This window comes from Capsella rubella, unplaced genomic scaffold, assembly GCF_000375325.1.
Source record: "Capsella rubella cultivar Monte Gargano unplaced genomic scaffold, Caprub1_0 scaffold_5, whole genome shotgun sequence".
Classification (NCBI taxonomy): Eukaryota; Viridiplantae; Streptophyta; class Magnoliopsida; order Brassicales; family Brassicaceae; genus Capsella; species Capsella rubella.
Genome location: NW_006238919.1, coordinates 1,242,788 through 1,261,682, shown reverse-complemented (window position 1 = coordinate 1,261,682; position 18,895 = coordinate 1,242,788). Strand labels below are relative to the sequence as shown.

At 32.3% G+C, this 18,895-nt stretch overlaps 4 protein-coding genes, 1 long non-coding RNA gene and 1 other non-coding gene across 9 annotated transcripts; 2 read left to right on the top strand and 4 right to left on the bottom strand.

Moving 5' to 3' along the window:
• Window positions 1-4,665: 4,665 nt before the first annotated feature.
• LOC17887147 (defensin-like protein 293) lies at window positions 4,666-5,199 on the bottom strand. Its single transcript, XM_006292843.2, has 2 exons — window positions 5,089-5,199; window positions 4,666-4,973 (listed from the first exon to the last, which is right to left on the bottom strand). The coding sequence occupies exons 1-2, from the start codon at window positions 5,138-5,140 to the stop codon at window positions 4,750-4,752; spliced, it is 276 nt and encodes a 91-aa protein (XP_006292905.1). The 5' UTR covers window positions 5,141-5,199; the 3' UTR covers window positions 4,666-4,749.
• A 1,827-nt stretch (window positions 5,200-7,026) lies between these two features.
• Window positions 7,027-7,222, bottom strand: LOC111830798. The gene has a single exon (XR_002834128.1). It is a non-coding gene; the product is annotated as a U2 spliceosomal RNA (small nuclear RNA).
• Window positions 7,035-7,754, top strand: LOC111830454. Its single transcript, XR_002833819.1, has 2 exons — window positions 7,035-7,401; window positions 7,532-7,754. It is a non-coding gene; the product is annotated as an uncharacterized LOC111830454 (long non-coding RNA).
• Window positions 7,686-11,938, bottom strand: LOC17886782 (heat shock protein 90-5, chloroplastic). The gene is made up of 19 exons (XM_006292389.2): window positions 11,591-11,938; window positions 11,354-11,427; window positions 11,132-11,257; window positions 10,944-11,037; window positions 10,777-10,860; window positions 10,546-10,689; window positions 10,341-10,457; window positions 10,223-10,258; window positions 10,038-10,118; window positions 9,859-9,963; window positions 9,628-9,768; window positions 9,435-9,527; window positions 9,270-9,347; window positions 8,934-9,188; window positions 8,726-8,828; window positions 8,475-8,649; window positions 8,293-8,398; window positions 8,117-8,206; window positions 7,686-8,033 (listed from the first exon to the last, which is right to left on the bottom strand). The coding sequence occupies exons 1-19, from the start codon at window positions 11,843-11,845 to the stop codon at window positions 7,845-7,847; spliced, it is 2,346 nt and encodes a 781-aa protein (XP_006292451.1). The 5' UTR covers window positions 11,846-11,938; the 3' UTR covers window positions 7,686-7,844.
• A 2,672-nt stretch (window positions 11,939-14,610) lies between these two features.
• LOC17886629 (root meristem growth factor 3) lies at window positions 14,611-15,626 on the top strand. 4 transcript variants are annotated; one of them, XM_023783359.1, is made up of 3 exons: window positions 14,611-14,743; window positions 14,990-15,033; window positions 15,259-15,626. In XM_023783359.1, the coding sequence occupies exons 1-3, from the start codon at window positions 14,668-14,670 to the stop codon at window positions 15,427-15,429; spliced, it is 291 nt and encodes a 96-aa protein (XP_023639127.1). In that variant the 5' UTR covers window positions 14,611-14,667; the 3' UTR covers window positions 15,430-15,626. The 4 variants fall into 4 exon arrangements, with proteins under 4 accessions (XP_023639127.1, XP_023639126.1, XP_023639125.1 ...); XM_023783358.1 differs by having other exon boundaries at window positions 15,256-15,626; XM_023783357.1 differs by having other exon boundaries at window positions 14,987-15,033.
• A 223-nt stretch (window positions 15,627-15,849) lies between these two features.
• On the bottom strand, window positions 15,850-17,281 carry LOC17886745 (GDSL esterase/lipase At2g04020). Its single transcript, XM_023783468.1, has 5 exons — window positions 17,002-17,281; window positions 16,749-16,879; window positions 16,449-16,673; window positions 16,228-16,311; window positions 15,850-16,095 (listed from the first exon to the last, which is right to left on the bottom strand). The coding sequence occupies exons 1-5, from the start codon at window positions 17,279-17,281 to the stop codon at window positions 15,850-15,852; spliced, it is 966 nt and encodes a 321-aa protein (XP_023639236.1).
• Window positions 17,282-18,895: the final 1,614 nt, after the last annotated feature.

The following is an 18,895-nucleotide window of genomic DNA, read 5'->3' as shown; positions in this document are numbered from 1 at the left end:
AGTTGCCAGACTCATTTGCTGACCCAAATAGAGTAACTAAGTCTCATATCCCAGCGGTTAATGCTCCAGTTAGAATTGATGTCCAAGGAGGACTAAATCAAGCTGCTACTGAATCTAAGGCACGTTTAAAACGTGGTAGACCAATTGGTTCCAAAGATAAGAATCCTCGGAAAAGAAAAGGAGCAGAAATTGGCAATAGTGAAACCGAGGATGTAAAGAATCCTGAAGGTTCTCTAGAAGAGACCGTAGACATGAAAAAGAAAGAAATTCAGGTACCTGATAATGAAGAGATCTCAATTAATCATGTCATGTCTGGGATAAAATGGAACCGTAAGCAAATCGACGTCGATGATAATTTTGCATGCAATGTAGCACTTGAGGTTATGGATGAAAATGAGGATCATGAACCAAAGTCTATCGTAGAGTGTACACTACGAAGTGATTGGCCAAAATGGAAAGAGGCAATAGACGCTGAATTAAAATCACTCTCAAAACGAGAAGTGTTTGGACCGGTAGTCCGTACTCCTAATGGTGTTAACCCAGTTGGACATAAATGGGTCTTTGTGCGGAAAAGGAATGAAAATTGTGAAGTTGTGCGATACAAAGCACGATTAGTTGCACAAGGATTCTCACAAAGACCTGGAATTGATTATGAGGAGACATACTCCCCTGTGGTGGATGCAACTACTTTCCGGTTCTTGATTAGTCTGGCAATTAAGGAAGGACTTGATTTACGCCTGATGGACGTAGTCACAACGTACCTGTATGGTCCCCTGGATAATGAAATTTATATGAAAGTCCCAGAAGGATTCAAACTGCCACCGGCAGCAAAATCTAGTTCTCGAGAACATTACTGTATAAAGTTGAATAAATCTCTTTATGGGCTGAAACAATCAGGGCGTATGTGGTATAATCGCCTGAGTGAATATTTAATAAGAGAAGGTTATAAGAATAACCCTATCAGCCCATGCATATTTATAAAGAGATTTGAGAAAGGATTTGTTATAATCGCAGTATATGTAGATGATTTGAATATCATTGGAACTTCGGGAGAAATTTCTCATACAGTGGAGTACTTGAAGAAAGAATTTGAGATGAAAGATCTTGGAAAGACGAGATTCTGTCTAGGATTACAGATAGAGCACCTAGAGCAAGGAATCCTTGTGCATCAAGCAACTTATACAGAAAAGGTGCTTAAAAGATTTTATATGGATCAAGCACATCCGTTGAGCAGCCCAATGGTTGTAAGGCCAGTTGATGTGGATAAAGACCCATTCGCCCCTAAGAAAGAGAATGAGAAAATCCTTGGTCCAGAAGTACCATACTTAAGTGCTATTGGAGCATTGATGTATCTTGCTTGTCATACAAGACCTGATATATCTTTTGCAGTAAATTTACTGGCAAGGTTTAGCTCATGCCCAACTCGAAGGCACTGGAATGGGATTAAACATATACTTCGTTACCTCAATGGAACGAAAGACATGGGTTTATTCTTTTCTAACCAAGCCAAAGGAGATTTGATTGGTTTTGCAGATGCAGGATACTTATCTGATCCTCATAATGGTCGATCACAAACAGGATATATATTCTCATGTGGTGGTACTGCCATCGCTTGGCGATCTATGAAGCAAACCATTGCAGCCACTTCTTCTAACCATGCAGAGATTCTAGCTATCCATGAAGCCAGTCGCGAATGTGTATGGTTGCGGTCCGTCGTTCAGCATATAAAGAAAGATTGTGGTATATCTGAGGGAAAAGAAACTCCAACAATTATGTATGAAGACAATGCTGCATGCATCGCACAACTAAAAGAAGGATACATTAAAGGTGATAGAACAAAGCATATCCTCCCAAAGTTCTTCTTCACACATGAGTTTCAGAAGAATGGGGATGTTAATGTTCTAAAGATTCGTTCAAGCGATAATCTGGCTGATTTATTCACCAAGGCTCTTCCAACTGCAACTTTCAAGAAATTAGTTCGTCTTCTTGGATTACGTCGTCTCAAGGATCTTGACGGATGCACTCATCAGGGGGAGTAAATGCGCGCTGCACTCTTTTTCCCTTAACCATGGTTTTTCCCACTGGGTTTTCCTGGTAAGGTTTTTAATGAGGCATCATGTTTTGCGCATTTACAACTATTCGATTCTAATGGACATCCAAGGGGGAGTGTTATGAATGATTTAGTGGATGCCCATTATAGGCCCATTAGTCTATTCACCATATTTGTATCCCTATATATACCCTCTGGTTATCAATAGAATGAACATAGTTTTTACCCCTTCAATCTCTTTCTTAACACTAAAGAAATATGGAAATAAATATTTGTTGTTGGAACTTGCAATCCAAAATATTTTAAATTGAAGGAAAATAAAAAAAATCTTCCACTATGATGATATATATCATTTTATCTTATTAATCGATACATGCTAAAGCTATCGTTGAACATATAAATCATAAACGCAATTGCAATTACGACGTCTACGTCTCTTATAATATGTAGAACAAATTCCATCAAAACACAAATAAGACAATGTGGGCACATTTCAATCTCATAAGAAAAATCACTTGTAAGTTTTCACCTTACATGGCTCCAAATCTTCCACCATCTTAACTTTGTTAACTTTCGCATAATGAACTGATGAACCGATACAATAGCATTTTTCCCTCATGCATAGAGCTTTCTTGCTTGCGCAATTGGGGGCATTGCATTCTTCTGTAGTCTTGCAAGGGGAAAATGTTTGAGTAGGCTGAGATGTTGTTGTTGGTATACTTATCATCCATACATCTAACCAAACATATCACTACAAAACAAGTTATGCTATGTACAAATCCAACAATTCTTTCATTAAAAGACGTGAGAGAGATGTTGAGTCTTACAAGGTATCAACAGCGAGAGGAGGAAGAGGGATATTGCTTTTGATGTCATTTTGTGTGTGTGTATAATATCATAAATAAGTCTCCACAATCTTTGCACTTTATAGTGTCTTTGAAATTTTTGAATTTTATTGTTCAATTATTTTTGCAAGTTAATCACTTGATATTTTAGATTTTCTCTATCTCATATCCAAGTCTTTACCATAATTTTTATACATTCATATATTTTGAAGATTTTTTTCTTCTCCCCCCTCATATATTTTAAAGATACAAAATTAATCTGGCAATATATATACTACATTTGCTTACATGATATGATTCTAATTAATTGACTAAAAATATGTGTAAATTATTTTCTAAATAATTTTTTAATATGTTAATGAGTAAAATTTTACATATTAATAAAAATGTTAATGTTAATTGGCCAAAACTTCTTAGTTATTTCAAAAAAAAAATGTTAATGGATGATCCTTACATTCGGATTGATTTTATAAATATTTGGCTTAATTAGCGATTACAATGGGGAACTAGTAAACTAACCATATTAAAAGGTGAATGCATGACTTGGTTATTAAAAACATATCCCTATATTAGTAAAAGAGAAGTACAAAAAGTGTTTTCGGGTTGGGTTAATTTCAAAACATTACCCAAAATTTGTAATTGGATCTTTTAAAATTGGATAGATTAATGGGTTTGGATACATACACCGGATACTTTCCAAATCTAATTTTATGATTGTATTATTTCCATAACTAATTATAAGATTTACTAATATTTCTCTAACTAATTTAATACAATCTATTTAAAAATATTATTCTTCTTTCACTTTTATTTGATATTATTTTTAATTTATTATATTATATTATATAATATAAATATTTAATAAAAATTTAACTTTTTTTTTTTTTGCATATGTTGCAATTTGAATTTTTCAAAACGGACATATAATATTCAACTACACTCGGTTAAATATTTTGGACAACGGTTTAAAATCATTATAAGTATGACCAATATTAAAACCATTGTTACATGAGCATATTTAATATTTCAAATAGTTTCAAAATATTATAAATAAAAGGTTCAAATATATAAAACTTTTAGAATTTAAAATATCGAAATATTTTTTTGAAGATATAAATGTAATTTTGGAGACATAATTTTTATTGATAAAATATATTATATATTGAAATATGTAAATTTTAGATAATTCACGGGTAGTTTGTTAAAATCACAATTATAATGATAAAACGAGTTATGAATAATGTTTTTTACGAAATGAATTCTGTTACGGGTTGGACTTTCAAAAATATATTGTAAATATGTAATTTTTACGTATATTCCTACTTTTACTACAAAAATGGCCAAAATGAATAATTTATCGACAAATATTATTTCGTGCTGTTAAATTTTCACCGTGTTTTTAATTGTATCAAAACTCAGTATATGATTATTTACTCGCTTTTTCCTTTATTATTTTATTTAAACTTATTATACAAATATATGATTTACCGTAATCGACTGCACTCTAACAAAATTAAAATGTAACATATTCTAATCCGATAAAAGTTATATATATGTAATTATTTCCTCCGCGCTGTAGCGCGGATCCGAACCTAGTTATTGTTAAATTAAGAGTAGACGTTTTAAAATCCTTTAGTAAAGTTTCATAAAACTCCCTCTTAAGTTAAAATCCTTCAGCCGGTAATAGTAGTTAACATGGTTTCAGTCTAAAAGAGACATGGTGCTTCTAAGTTTTGGTTGGTATTGTATTTTACATAGCAACTTACAAGGTTAGAAAAACAGATTACCCAATGAACCATTTTATTTCAGAGATGCACTAAGCAGTTCTTTCTTAACACAAAGCGTTCATATATTTTAACAAGTACATAGTCCTTCCATACAATAAGGTCCTGGCAAATTTTCGCAACGAACAATCTTAAGACAATCTTCTTCAATGTCACAAGTCCACATGTTACACTTTCCAGCCTTTCCTTCTCCTTTACACCATATGCCATCACAATCATCTCTCGATCCGCACGATGGAATATTGCTACTGTCCTTGTTGTTTGATGCATTGGTTTCATGCAACAAGAATGCGCCTACATGATATTCAAGTGAATTATTTAGCAACCATAGTTAAACATGCATGTTTCAGACTCAGCACTTAATGTTGGTTTAGAAACTTATTATAGAGATATAAAAAGAAACACTTACAAGAGATGAGAAAAAAGAAGAAGAAGAAAAGTGATGTCGCTCTAGACGCCATTGATAGATTAGAAACAAATTTTATTTTATTTTTAAGGACTGATTTCAATGACTATATAATTGTTTGAAATGTTCACTGTTTTCTCATTGCTTTATATATATTAGGCAACTAACTGATGAAAGATTTTTTCTGATCAACCTTTAAAGCTTTTCTAAAAAACTGCAGAAAAAATGGAAATAGCCATGCAAAGGTGGCAAGTGGCAACTGGCATTGGCAACACAACTTGCGAATGCGAACAATTATTTATCTAAATTTAATTAATATTGGTGATGATTATTAAGTTGTTTTTTAAAAGAACACATGTTGAGGGTGAAAATCTAAAACTTAGAGTAGTCCCTCAGCTTAGTTACGGCCATTACTATTGTAAAAAAAAAAATCAATGTTTTAATCTTAAGTTCATATTTTTGTTTAGATAAACAGAAAACAAAAAAAGAATCGACAGTTTCGTATGCACAAATACATATATATATTATTTTATTAAATTTGTTTTGTATTTATTATTGAAATCATCACACAAAGACATAACAAAGACTTTTCAGATTTCTAAGTTCGCTAATTATTTATCTAAGCAATGACATTGTGAATGTTCACAAATAAATTTTCCAAAAACGCAAGTGAGTTTATCTTCACAATCACTTGCTGTCTTGCACGGTATTGAAGTCTCACCTGGTTTTACATTCAGACTTTTTCTGCTTAACATTGGTGAAATCGGTGGACATTGACATTTTGAGTTTATACATTTTACCGATGTAATTAAACAATGAACATCTTGGCAATCATCTACGGTCGAGCAGCTATGGTTTTGTACTTGAGCTTCAACTTTAGGTATGCTCATTGATCTCATACCTAATATCAAGACATCAGTTTCATTAGTGATTAGAAAACCAAATTTATTCATTACATTTAGTATGTGAATCGATGTTTCGAGCGAATAGACTTACATGTAAGAACTAGTGAAATGAACATGAGAGAAATAGCTTTAGACGCCATTTGATTTGGTGAGAGTAATTTGATAGTTTAACAAGATACAACTAAACACAATATGAGTTAGAACAAGAAAAAGGATGAAGCAAACTATATATAAATTAGTTAGATAAGGAACAAAAAGGATCAAAATGAAGAGGAAGAATATATAATATTACATGATAGGAATGAACCTTAAGAATGAAAATGAATCTATATTCTAGATTAAAGAAAAATATATATTGAAAGTAAAGTATATTAAGATTTCATACTAAAATCTGAATTTTAATAGGAAATCATTAATAATTATTACAATAACATATTCAATATTAAATCTAAACTTGTACATAATATTTGTATTATTATATCATCTGAAACTCATTAAATTTTATTTCATATAGAAATAAATATTTCAAAATTTATTAGTTATCATATTTTAATTTATAGTAAAATCATAAGAATTATTATAAATTTTTTTAAGTAATTCTGATAACATTCCTAAGAAATATTTAATATAATACAATACATTTATTATTTTATCTAAATGTCTATTTAAGAAAATATTTTAACTATTGAGATTAATTGTTAGAGATTTCTTTTCTAATGTGTAAATATATTTGCCTTGCTTGTTCCTCACAAAATCTGAATGACCAATACTTTTGTCCCACAATCCTCCATATAAAAAAGAATGATGGGATATTATGTAGAGTTATCATGTATTGTATCAAATATTACTTCTAAGTTCTAATTGGTGTATTTTTTGAAAAAAAAAAGAAAAAATCATTATTCATCTTTTCTTTTACTAATAAAAATCAATGTTCATCTTAATTTTATTGGCTACAGTTTAGTGACCAGAATTAATGTTTAATACAGTTTGAAATTGGGATGATCAGATTAATGAAAATTATTATACTTAATTAATGGTGGGTTAAGCCAGGCCCGTGCAGTAGTGCAACGCATAGGCGACTTGTGAAAGCCCAGATAGCAAGCTATCTTAATGGGCTTTCTCCCTAAAAAAATAGAGTTAATATCGTATGGGCCGATGACCCATATATCAGATATTAAACTGATAAGAACAGATACTACACTTGATCTTAGCCAAAAGGCCGAGAAAGGTATGAATTGTGAGGACCATCGAGCGTCTATTTTATACACCAAGTCCAATAGTGAGATCTTCATAGCTGAGCGATGTGGGATAAATAAAACACAAACACCTTTTCTTTAGCCTTCAGACAAAGTATAAAATATTTAGCCACCATCCAGACCAGCTTTGTTTCATGGTGAGCTAGAGATCTCAGGTAAGAGTTTTTGTTGTTTCCTTTCTCAGTTCTTTGATCCTCTGAAAATTTTTCATTAGTTCGTATGAAAGATTCTTACAAAACTCCATCTTGGACATGTAAAAATCTTGATTTGGTTTGAATTATGCAGTGTAAAAAGCTTCTGCAGAAGCTTTTGTTAAACATAAAGCCTTAAGAAAACAGATGCCACATCTTCATGAAATTAAAGATCTAAGGGTACCACAATTCTAATGCAAGTCCTTGAAAAAGAATCAGCAATGTTTGTTTACTTTATAATCTCTTGATTCTCTAAAATTTATTTGAATTATCAAAGATCAAACTACATAATAATGGATAATCTCGTTCATCAGTGATTTAAATTGGCCCATAATACTGCTAATGGAAAGATAACCCCTTTTGTGTCAAAACTTTCACTGAAAACAAAATAAGGAAAGAAAAAAGGATCAATCTTGCCAAGGATCACTCTCTGCCCTAACTTCAGATGGTTCAACTACTTCTGTTTCTCCACTTTTGTCATCTCCTTCATTCACAGTCGCGCTTTCTTCTTCTTCTTCAACTCTGCCCCATCTTCCTCCTACCGCCATTGCCATCATCTCATATATCTTGTTCCCTAGCTCAGCCGGGCTATCAGGCTGTTCAACAAACACATCAAAAGTGAGTAAACAGGTCAAGACATTTACTGATATTATAGCAGTGTAATATAAGAGGGTCTTACAGTGAATCCACTTGAGATTATAGCAGTATCATATAAGAGGTCGACCACTCTTGTTGCTTCACTGCTATCTGGTGCATTCTTACAAGCAGCCTACACCAAAAAAAATACAAAAGTTTTAAAGCTTTTTCGAGATTTTTGAGTCGAGATTCACAAGGGAATATATCGCACAAACTTACATTCAAGTCTTTGATGATGGGATGATCTGGATTGATCTCTAGAATTCTCCTACCTCTCATGAACTCCAAGCTTGAAGTGTCTCCAAGAGCTTGTGCCTTCATTAATCTTTCACCATAAACAACCACATTAAGTTTGATGATGTCAATTTCGGTTTTAGTATTGCTTTTGCTAAAGTACTAACCTTTCCATATTAGCTGACCATCCGAATTTGCCTGAGACAAGCACACAAGGAGAAGAGCTCAAACGGTTTGAGACTTGGACTTTAGCAACTTTTTCACCGAGCTGCTGTTTAATCCAGTCACAGAGCAGGTTAAACTCTTGTTTAGCTTCTCTTTCCTTTACTTCATCTTCATCTCCTGCGAGAATATACAGAATTTGTTACAAACAAATGGACAAGAAAAAAGCACGAGGTTTGACGAAAACAATACTTACCAAGTTCCAAATCCTCTTTGCTGATATCAACAAACTTCTTTTCTTTGTAGGTCTGTAAATTCTGAATTGCAACCTCATCAATCGGTTCAACCAAGTATAGAACCTATCATTCAAAAAACCAACAGTAAGAAAACAAATCAAACCAGAATCATGTGCCAAGACAATATCTTTTGAAGATGAAAACCTAAGCTTGAAGAATATACTTTACCTCAATGTCTTTTTGGATTAGTTTTTCCAAGAAAGGGGCGGACTTGGCACTCTTTAAGCTATCGGTTGCAAGGTAGTAGATCGCCTTTTGGTTCTCTCCCATGTTCTCGATGTACTCATCCAAGCTTGTCAATTCCTCTTCATTCTTGGAACTGTAGAATCTAAGAAGCGGTGTAATACGCTTGTGGTTACCAGTGTCTTCAATACAACCCAATTTAAGGAATCTACCAAAGTTCTCCCAGAATTTCTTGTAATCCTGGAATCATTTCTACCATATAAATATCTCTGACCTTCAAACGAGTTCAAGTGAACAAAATTAGATTAGGGAGATACGTACCTCTTTGTTTTCACTTTCTGAGATTTCTTGAATCATGTCAAAGGTTTTCCTAATGAGCCTCTTTCTCATGATTCTTACCTGAATATAATCAAGAAAATAGTTTAGTTAGGAGGTGAGGTTCTTATATAAATCAACATTTTGTATTACTAACAGTTGACCACTTACAATCCTGCTTTCTTGGAGAATTTCACGGGAAACGTTAAGAGGAAGATCATCTGAGTCCACCACACCCTTCACAAAGCTCAAGTATCTCGGGAACTGCATATAGATTACGAAACATGGTCAGACAAAAATGTAACCAGGGGATATCCATAGAGGGTTCTACAAAAGAAAGAACTAATATATACATAAGACTCACAAGTTCTCCATCAAAATCGTCAGAGATAAACACACGCTTCACGTAGAGACGAATGTTCTTTGTCTTAGGGTTTGTCACATCCTCGTTGTTGAGAGGACCCATCCCAGGAATGTACAAAATGCTCCTGAACTCAACTTCACCCTTTGAGAATCAAAACAATATAATTAGTAAGCACAAGTCGAAGAATTTATCAATTTGACATGTATGTAAATAGTGTATAAGGATAAGGACCTCAGTTGTGAAGTGTGTGTGAGCAAGTGGATCCAAGAACTCACTGAAAGCTTTTTTGTAGAACTCATTGTACTCTTCTTTTTCCACTTCCTTTGAATTGCGCATCTATTCAAAGACACAAACCAATCAGCAAACATGTTGAACGAAGACAAAACACACTATAAAGCTATTAGGCTTACCCATAGCGGTTTTGTCTCGTTGGCTAGTTCCCAATCCCAGTACTTCTCAGTTTTAGTTGTCTTCTTTTTCTTTGGCTCACCCTAGAAACAAATAAGTAACAAAATCAACTTAGCAAACAAAAGTCTAAAACAGTACTTGGTTTTGGACAACGTATACAGATAATTTAAAACCATTAAGTTTTTACCTCTTCTCCTTCCTTCACTGGCTCTTCCTCTTCAACCTACACCGAGTTACAAATTTTCCAAACACATTTAGCAACGTGAATACACTGTTATAGTTAAAGACAAAGCTGACATCTTCACCTCAATAGTCCTTGATTTCTCCTGCCATGTATAGATGGGAAACCCAACAAACTGAGAGTAATTCTTCACAAGATTCTTGATTCTCGCAGACTCCGCGAATTCGTACTTGTCATCATCCTGCAGCCGGGAATAAACAGTCAACTTAACTATAAAAGATCTCAATTCGGCACATCAAATGAAATAATGATTGTATAGAGTAAAGTACCCTCAAATACAAGGTGATCTGCGTTCCACGGCGTAGAATGTTTTCAGGGTCTGTTTCTTCTCTGATCACATATGAGCTACTATCAGCCACTGATTCCCAAACATATTGCTTGTCAGATTTGGGGCTTTTGGTGGACACAACAATCTGAAAGCAGAGACAACTATAAGCTCACTCCTCATAACAATTACACTAACCAAAAGACGCTAAGAAACAAAAGTTTAAAGTCTTAACCTTTTCAGCAACTAAGAAAGCAGAGTAAAACCCAACACCAAACTGCCCAATCAAGCCGTTATCAGCACCGAGGTCCTTGTTTTCCTGAATAAAGATAGAGCTATTAAGACAATGAGCCTGAAAATTTGACAGTTGCTAGCAACTAATTTTCAGAGAGATGAACAAACCTTTAGAGCCTTCAAGAATTTTGAAGTACCACTTTGAGCAATAGTTCCAAGGCAGTCTATAAGTTCTTCCTTTGTCATACCAATACCAGTATCACTGCATAGTCACATCAAATCTCTTTTAAGTAAACAGTTCTATATAATTATCAAGACTCAAGTAACAAAATACGAAGATAAGAATTCACTCATACGTTATGGTAATGGTGCCGTTCTCAGGATCAGGCTTAATCCTAATCTCAAGCTCTCCACCATCTCCAAGCAGAGCAGGCTCTGTAACACTCATGAACCTCAACTTATCCAAAGCATCACTTGCGTTACTGGATACATACAAACACATAAAAAATCAGACTTTAAAAGAAACACACAAATCACTTCTAAATCCATTAGTATATCACAAATATTTTGACATTCACCTGACAAGTTCCCTGAGAAACACCTCCTTGTGACTGTATAAGCTATGAACAATCAAATCCAACAATCTACTAACCTGCAAATGAGATTTCAACAATCAAATCTCAAAACTTTACATTCACTTCAACCAAAAGAAATCAAAAACTAAATCAATCCACGAACAGAGACTATAAGAATTGAATTGAAACATGCCCACAAGATAAAGATTGAAACTTTATAAAAATCAAAGAGAAACCAACCTCAGCTTGGTACTCAAACTTCTCACCGGAGCCTTCTTCAGTCGTCTCTTTCTCAGCCACGGCGGCGTCACACTTAACGGCGAATCGATTACATCTCTTCTCGAGATTCCAGGTACAGGAAACGCCGGTTCTAAGAGCGCCGCCACGAGGCAGAAACGAGGTTCTGAGATGAGAGAGACGGGAAGAAGAGACAGGAGTGATTGGAACAGAAGTCAAAGGACTTGTGTATAGACTTCTACTCAAAGCAGGAGCCATTAGATTGAAAGATTTGAGATTTCTCAAACCCTCTCTTTATCTATCTCTTAAGAGAAAAAGAGTTTGTATGTACTTTGTAAGTAAGTAGTAGTTGAACAAAGAGTAACCTAAAAACCCTATAAAAGGTTTAAGGAGAGTGAGTAGAGTAGAAGAGGTTTCTAGAAGAAAGGCGTGTAGAGTAAGAGATGTTTTGAGAATTGAGATTGTGAGGTCTACGATTAGCCATTTCATCAAAACCGTAGGATTATCCGTTTGTTTCACACGCGCCGCTACTCGAGAAGATTTGAGTTTGGGAACAGATGATAATACCAAACCAACAGTTTATAAAAGACTGTTATGATTCTGACATTGAACTAGTTATATATGCAATAAATAAAATTATAATTATTGAATTAGTAGTTATTGTGATTAATTTAAATAGATGATTCATGGGATTTTATCAAACAAACCGAATTAAAAAACAATTTTCCTTTTTTTTTTTTTTTGGAACACAAACAATTTTCCTTAATTTCAAATTTTGTAAATTAACAAAACCAAAGACATGTAAACTGGTTGTACAGTCCACAGCAAATGTCTGGACTCACGCGCTCAATGGGGCGAGTATATTTTAATTGCTCAAAATTTTCAAACGTGAAAGCTATATTTGGGCCTAAATGTTAAGGCCCGTTAAATTTAAACTGGAGACTAAAGGATGAAACAGGCCTATATGTCAAGAAACTGAGCCTGAACAATAGGGTCAAGTCAATTACTCATATATGAACAAAGAAAAATCTACATATATTAGCTTACATGCATCATGCATATACACAACAAGACAAAAAGATATACATATTTGATTTTTAGGAATGATGTGAACTAAATAAAATACTACAATGTTGAGTCTAACGAAGTTACACGATTGCCAATTATTGTAAAAAATCAAAATCATAGGTTATACATTCCATACCCATTAACTTATTTAACTAAAACATATACAGTTACCGACTTCTCACCGTCCTCTACCTTTTTTTTTGCAATTTCTACATTTTTGTGACTGACTATAATACATGTGTTCTTCTGATATAAAGAAAAAAAAATTGCAAATTTCTTTTAAGAATAGTAAATGAAGCCAAAGGTGTTAATTTATCCCATTTTGGATCAAAACTTGGAATTTATGAATGGTAATTATCAGAAAAATGTGTAAAATTTTTGAAATAGTTTGAAAAATTAAAACCATGTATTATATCTACAAAATTCATATTGGTAAATCAAAACCACTTCATTTTTAGATAAACTCTATGGGCTTGTTGTATTGGTTATAATATAATATCTATATATAGTAAGTTTAGTAACACAAAATTATAAATATAGAAATAAGTATACGATCATGATCATTACTAACATATGTACAAATCTTGAATATTAAAAAGAGTGTGATTCATCGTAAGCCGGGTGTGGAGGTAGACAAGCACGAAGCACGCAAACTTATGAATTACAATTTACGTAATTGTTGTCTTCTTGTTTACAACTCTCAAATCTTTAACGGACCACAGTTTAGTCTCCTTTCTTCGATGTTTAGAGATTTTTTTTTCAAAGCAAATTCTTGTTTATTGAACAATTTTGTTTTATAAATTAACATTCTTACAATAATTAGTAAATCAGAAAAAAATCTAATTAAATTACTGATTATCTGTCTTCATAACTTTTACGTAAATTTCGTATTGGCTAGGCAATATAATGGTTGGAAGAGTCATACGTTTAACAACACGAATAGGCGAATAGCTATAAGCAAGTAAAAAAGTATTCATTATTTTCCGAAAATATGTTGATGAATTAGACACATATATTAATATATAAAAAATTAGACATATATATTCAATATTTACTACTTGGAAATTATATTATCTTTTAATATAAGAAATTAACATTATATAAATATTCTAAGATTATGTAAAGCGTCGATCTTTCAAAAAAAATAAAAATAATTGAAACTGATTTTTATTGTAAGCAGATGTAATAGTTTCTGAAAATATACAGAAGAGTGATATATAAACTGCATTACGTATATATATTACTTTGTAAAGTTCATAGTGTCAGAGAGAAAAGGGAATTTTGTTTAAGTTTATTCTTTTAGGTTGTCCGTACAATAATTACCAAATATTCTTTCAGAAAAATAAATGATATCGATTTATGAGATATAATAAGCTAGTGGCAGTGGTTTAATAAGGCATTGAGATTGCGAAATTGCTCTCCACAAAATAAAATAAAAAGCATGTGCAGAGACTCGAGCATTCATGCAGACTCGTCGTCTCTTTGTTTTTCTCAATTTGCGAGAGTATTGCTTTTGACATAGGTTTGAGTATTTTGACCTCCTAGGTCCTAACATTTATGAATTAATTATTATAACAAATATTTGAACAAAACAGTGTATATAAATAGAACAGTCAGAAACAAAATATCTAAAACTTTTTGAATATTGATACCCTATAATTATTGACTTTATTTACTGATACAACTTTATCAAAAACTAGTGATGTGTTAAGATATATGTGTCAATATATAAAACTTTGAGTGGTTTGAATATGGACGTTATGGCAGAAATCGTAAATATTTATAAGTACAACTTTTTTCATCGTAAGAATCCATACATTACACGTTAATAGAGACACATGGTTATGGACTAATTATGTATACACGAACGTATAACATATGGTCGACAATCTCCTTTATATATAGACTCGTCTCTTTCTTTTTTATAATCCGGCCTAGCTAGGAACATCATAAGAATAACAAAGGAAGATATATCAAGTTTTAAAGGAGGTGAAAGACAAAAGAAAAGAGTCATGACTACTTTGTCAAAGATTTTATGTGTGTTGATCATTCTTCTTTTATTTTTCTCCTTTCGATATTCACTTCATGGTTAGTGTCGCTCTATCTTTTTTTTTTTCCATCTAAAAGAGCCTAACTATAGTATTTAACTTTGATACTCAAACCAATCTAAAGCTTGAAAACAAATTTCTTACAGATTTATTTTACTTTTACAGTTTGCATGCATAAATATATACACATGCATGCATGAAAATTCTAGTCTTACTAGAATAGCTTACTCAAGTATTAACAAATAATAACCTTATTTTGTTCTTTGTGTTCTTTCATCATTAGAAGATGGGAATCAACAATCAAGCGGTGACTTCGTTTCAACTGCTAAGGTATATAGTGGTTGTTTCACTTTCATATCGAATGTTTTTCTTATCAATCATGCAAATTTTTTTTTTCTCATGTTAGATTCAATTCTTCTACTTTCATTGGAAAAGAAAATATATAAATTTCATTGTCCGTTAAGTTTTTTCTTTTACGATCTCACATCTTTCATTCCATAACGCATCTTAAAATAAATAAATAAAATATTTCCTTCCATAAATGTGATGAAGAAGATGATAGGAGGAAGAAAACTTATGATGACAAGTGGAGAAGAAGAAACAACACTAAAGAGAGGAAATGGAAAGACAGAGAGAAACTCGAGCAAAAGTGTTGAAGAGGATGGACTCGTTGCTTACACTGCTGATTATTGGAGAGCTAAGCATCATCCTCCCAAGAACAACTAGTTCTAAAATCATAATATAAAATATCTTTATAGATATATAATTAACCATATAGTTTCATAAAGTGAAATATGTTTGTTTTATGGTGTGTAATATCCTTTTTGTAGTGTGCTTTTTTTCTTTTAACGTTGTCACGGCTTATTTAATGGTTTACATGTAAACCAAAATTTTGAACTTTGAAGCTTTCGTATGTACATGAATTATGACTTTTTTTTTGTTCTTATCAAAACGATTTAAATAAAAATAACGATACGACGATCACCTCGATTGGATAAAACAAATTCAAAAGTAATAACGTTGAGTTGAATATTAAAAAAAAAAACGTCAAGACTTGGTAGCAAAATGTTTCAAGAATTGATGATATGGAAGAAACAAACAACAACCACATTTGGTTGTGTTGTTATAATTCTAAAGATTGTTAAATCACACCACATGGCAAATAGTTCTCTCGTCGAAACACGCGATGGAGTACATGAAGTTCGCCAACTGAGTCGGATGACGAGGATCAAAGAAAATATGAGTAGTGTCTGGTGCCTTACACGAAGGGGAATCGCGTTTGCAACTTGATGTTAAACTTCCATCGTAATCTAAAGGACAACAAGGGCCTGTCGTGTTCAAAAGATTTGAACTCTCTTGGTTTCTTGAAGGTCCTCTTAGTCCCAACATGAACTTGAAGTAATCCGAGTATAGAAACGAAGTGTTGTTCAACTTTTTCTTCATAACAGGAAGGCTATCTCTGAGCTTTTTGTTGTAAATGCTGATCGCAAGGTTTACACGTTCGTTGCAGCTTCCTCGTGGCACGGTCTTTGTTATCATATTCGGGTAACATCCTAATGGTTTTATGTTGTTGATGAAGAACTTTCTTGCTCCTAACTTATGCAATTTCTGTAACAAAATTTAAAATATTTAGTAGAATGTTTTTGGTGGTTGGAAGATTGGTTTATATTATATAAGTATGGTTCAAATTCGTTTGATTCGGTTTGTTCCAAGAACTTGTGAATAATATGTGAAAACCCTTTTACCTCTATTTTTCCCAAGAACTTGTGAAGAAGCTTATCAGCGAAAACATTTGCATCAGTAAACCTAGTATAGAAGAATGCATAGTCATTAACCCCAATCACGGTCATGAACAACGAGTTAGCCAAGTGATCTCTCAGCGAAAATGGCGCTACCAAGCTGTCCTTCAGATGCTTATTGATTGTGCCCTCGAATAGCTTAACTTGTTTGCTTAACGAGAGACATTTCCCCTGTCCATACAATGAATTATCAAAATAAAAATCCATTTATTAGAATTTTCGAAGATCTTTTTTTGAAGACCTTACCGCAATCTTTCCAGTGAGAGGAAGAATCCCACAGCCAGCAGAAGCATAGTTAAAACCAGTTTTGATAATATCCTTCCGGGTGTCAGGTAACCCCAAATAAGCAGGAACCAAAGGAAGCTTATAATAAATAGCTGAACCAAAGAAAAAACATATAACAAGAATACAACGTTAAAAAACTTCAATAGTTCAAATGATCCTTAAAAAAAAACATTTTGAATTCGTGTTTTGTCCTTAATCATATTCATATACATACCAATGTAGTCAGCAATTGTTTTGCCATTACTAAAACGTCCGGTAGCTTTGCCACCTTCAAAGTCAGAACCATAAGGTGGATAATTCGCTTTGATTAACGTCGGAAGATGGTTATTGTTCCCTGCATCAACCAATGAATCTCCAATAACATACATAGCCGGAAAATTCCCACCAAAAAGCACGTCTTCTTTTGATGGCTTGCGTGAGTAAATGGTGGAGACATTGAGAAAAGAGAGGAGGAGCAGAAGAATGTATGACTTTTGAGAAGAAACCAAACCCATTTCTTTATTTGAAAAGAGTTGGAAAGAAATAAACCCTGCGAAGTGAAAAAATCACAATTTAGAAAGCATCAAAACAAACTAAAATACTAAAAATACACCATGCAAAAAAACTTTGAATATTCCCACGTACATACTCCTATTCATATCGTATAAGCTTTTAATCCAAATAAAATCTTATAGAAATTTATGAAATGTAACAAAATTATTCAGTAACGTTACCTTATTGCACGGTGATCAATGCAGTCTACTAAGACAAAACACTTGTGTTGAGGAAAAGAGAGAGCACTAGATAAACAACAAAGATGAATGAGTATCAAACTTTGATATAGTGAAAGAAATAGAAAGGAATAATAGAATTATAAGGAGTTACCAGTGGAATAGAGGTGAAAGCAAAAGTAAAAATCCAGAATCTTTAAATAAAAGAAAGATGGAGATGATCAAAGCTAATTATAGCATTAAAAACAAAACAAAAATTAGTAGAATTAATTATCAGTTAATACCACAAACCTTGGATCTTGATAGAACCCGAAGCCGAATTGTTAGTGTGTGTGTCTGAATATTTCAACAACTCTTGTATTGGATTACCAAACAAGAGAGTGATTGAGTTAATGATACCACATACCATTGTAGTAGCTAGGATCAGAGCCGTGCGAAGGTTAATGAGTATCCGAAGCAAAAAAAAATTTTAGTTTAAACAAAAAAAAAGTGTTTACACAAATTAACATATTTATCATATAAATAAAAAATAAAACAAAATATAAGTTCTTAAACATATTATTTTTCTTTCTCTCCACAAAATTGTTAACCAAGCTTTTAAAATAATAATGTTACAAAATACGATGATTACTTGCAATTCTAGAAATAAATTGGTTGAAAAATATTTAACCAAAACAGAGTAAATAGAAATAGGAAAATAAGACATAATTAAGTTTAACATGAAACTTTGACAGAAACAATTTGATGAAAAATGTTGAAGAAAAAGTTAGCCACTATATAGTAAAGCTGACAAATATCTATTTGTAATTCTAACTATTTTTGTTTTTTTATTTATATAAGAGGAAAATGTAGTCGTAATTATTTAGTTAACTAGGTTCGGACCCGCACTACAGCGCGGGGGAAATAATTATATATATATAATTTTTAATTGATTAGAATATGTTATATTTTAATTTTATTGCAATGCATTCGATTACGGTGAATTATATATTTGTATAATAAGTTTAAATAAAATAATAAACGAAAAAAGCGAGTAAATAATAATATATTGAGTTTTGATACAAATTAAATAACAATAAAAATTTAACAGCATGAAATAATCTTTATCGACAAATTATTCAATTGACCATTTCTGTAGTAGAAGTAGGAATATACATAAAAATTACATACTTACAATATATTTTATGAAAAATCAACTCGTAACATAATTCATTTGGTAAAAAACATTATTCATAACTCGCTTTACCATTATAATTGTGATTTTAACAAACTACACGTGAACTATCTAAATTTACATAGTTTGATATATAACATATTTTATCAATAGTAATTATATCACAAAAAAGTACTTTTAATATTCTAAATTCTAATTATTTTATATATTTCAACCTTTTAATT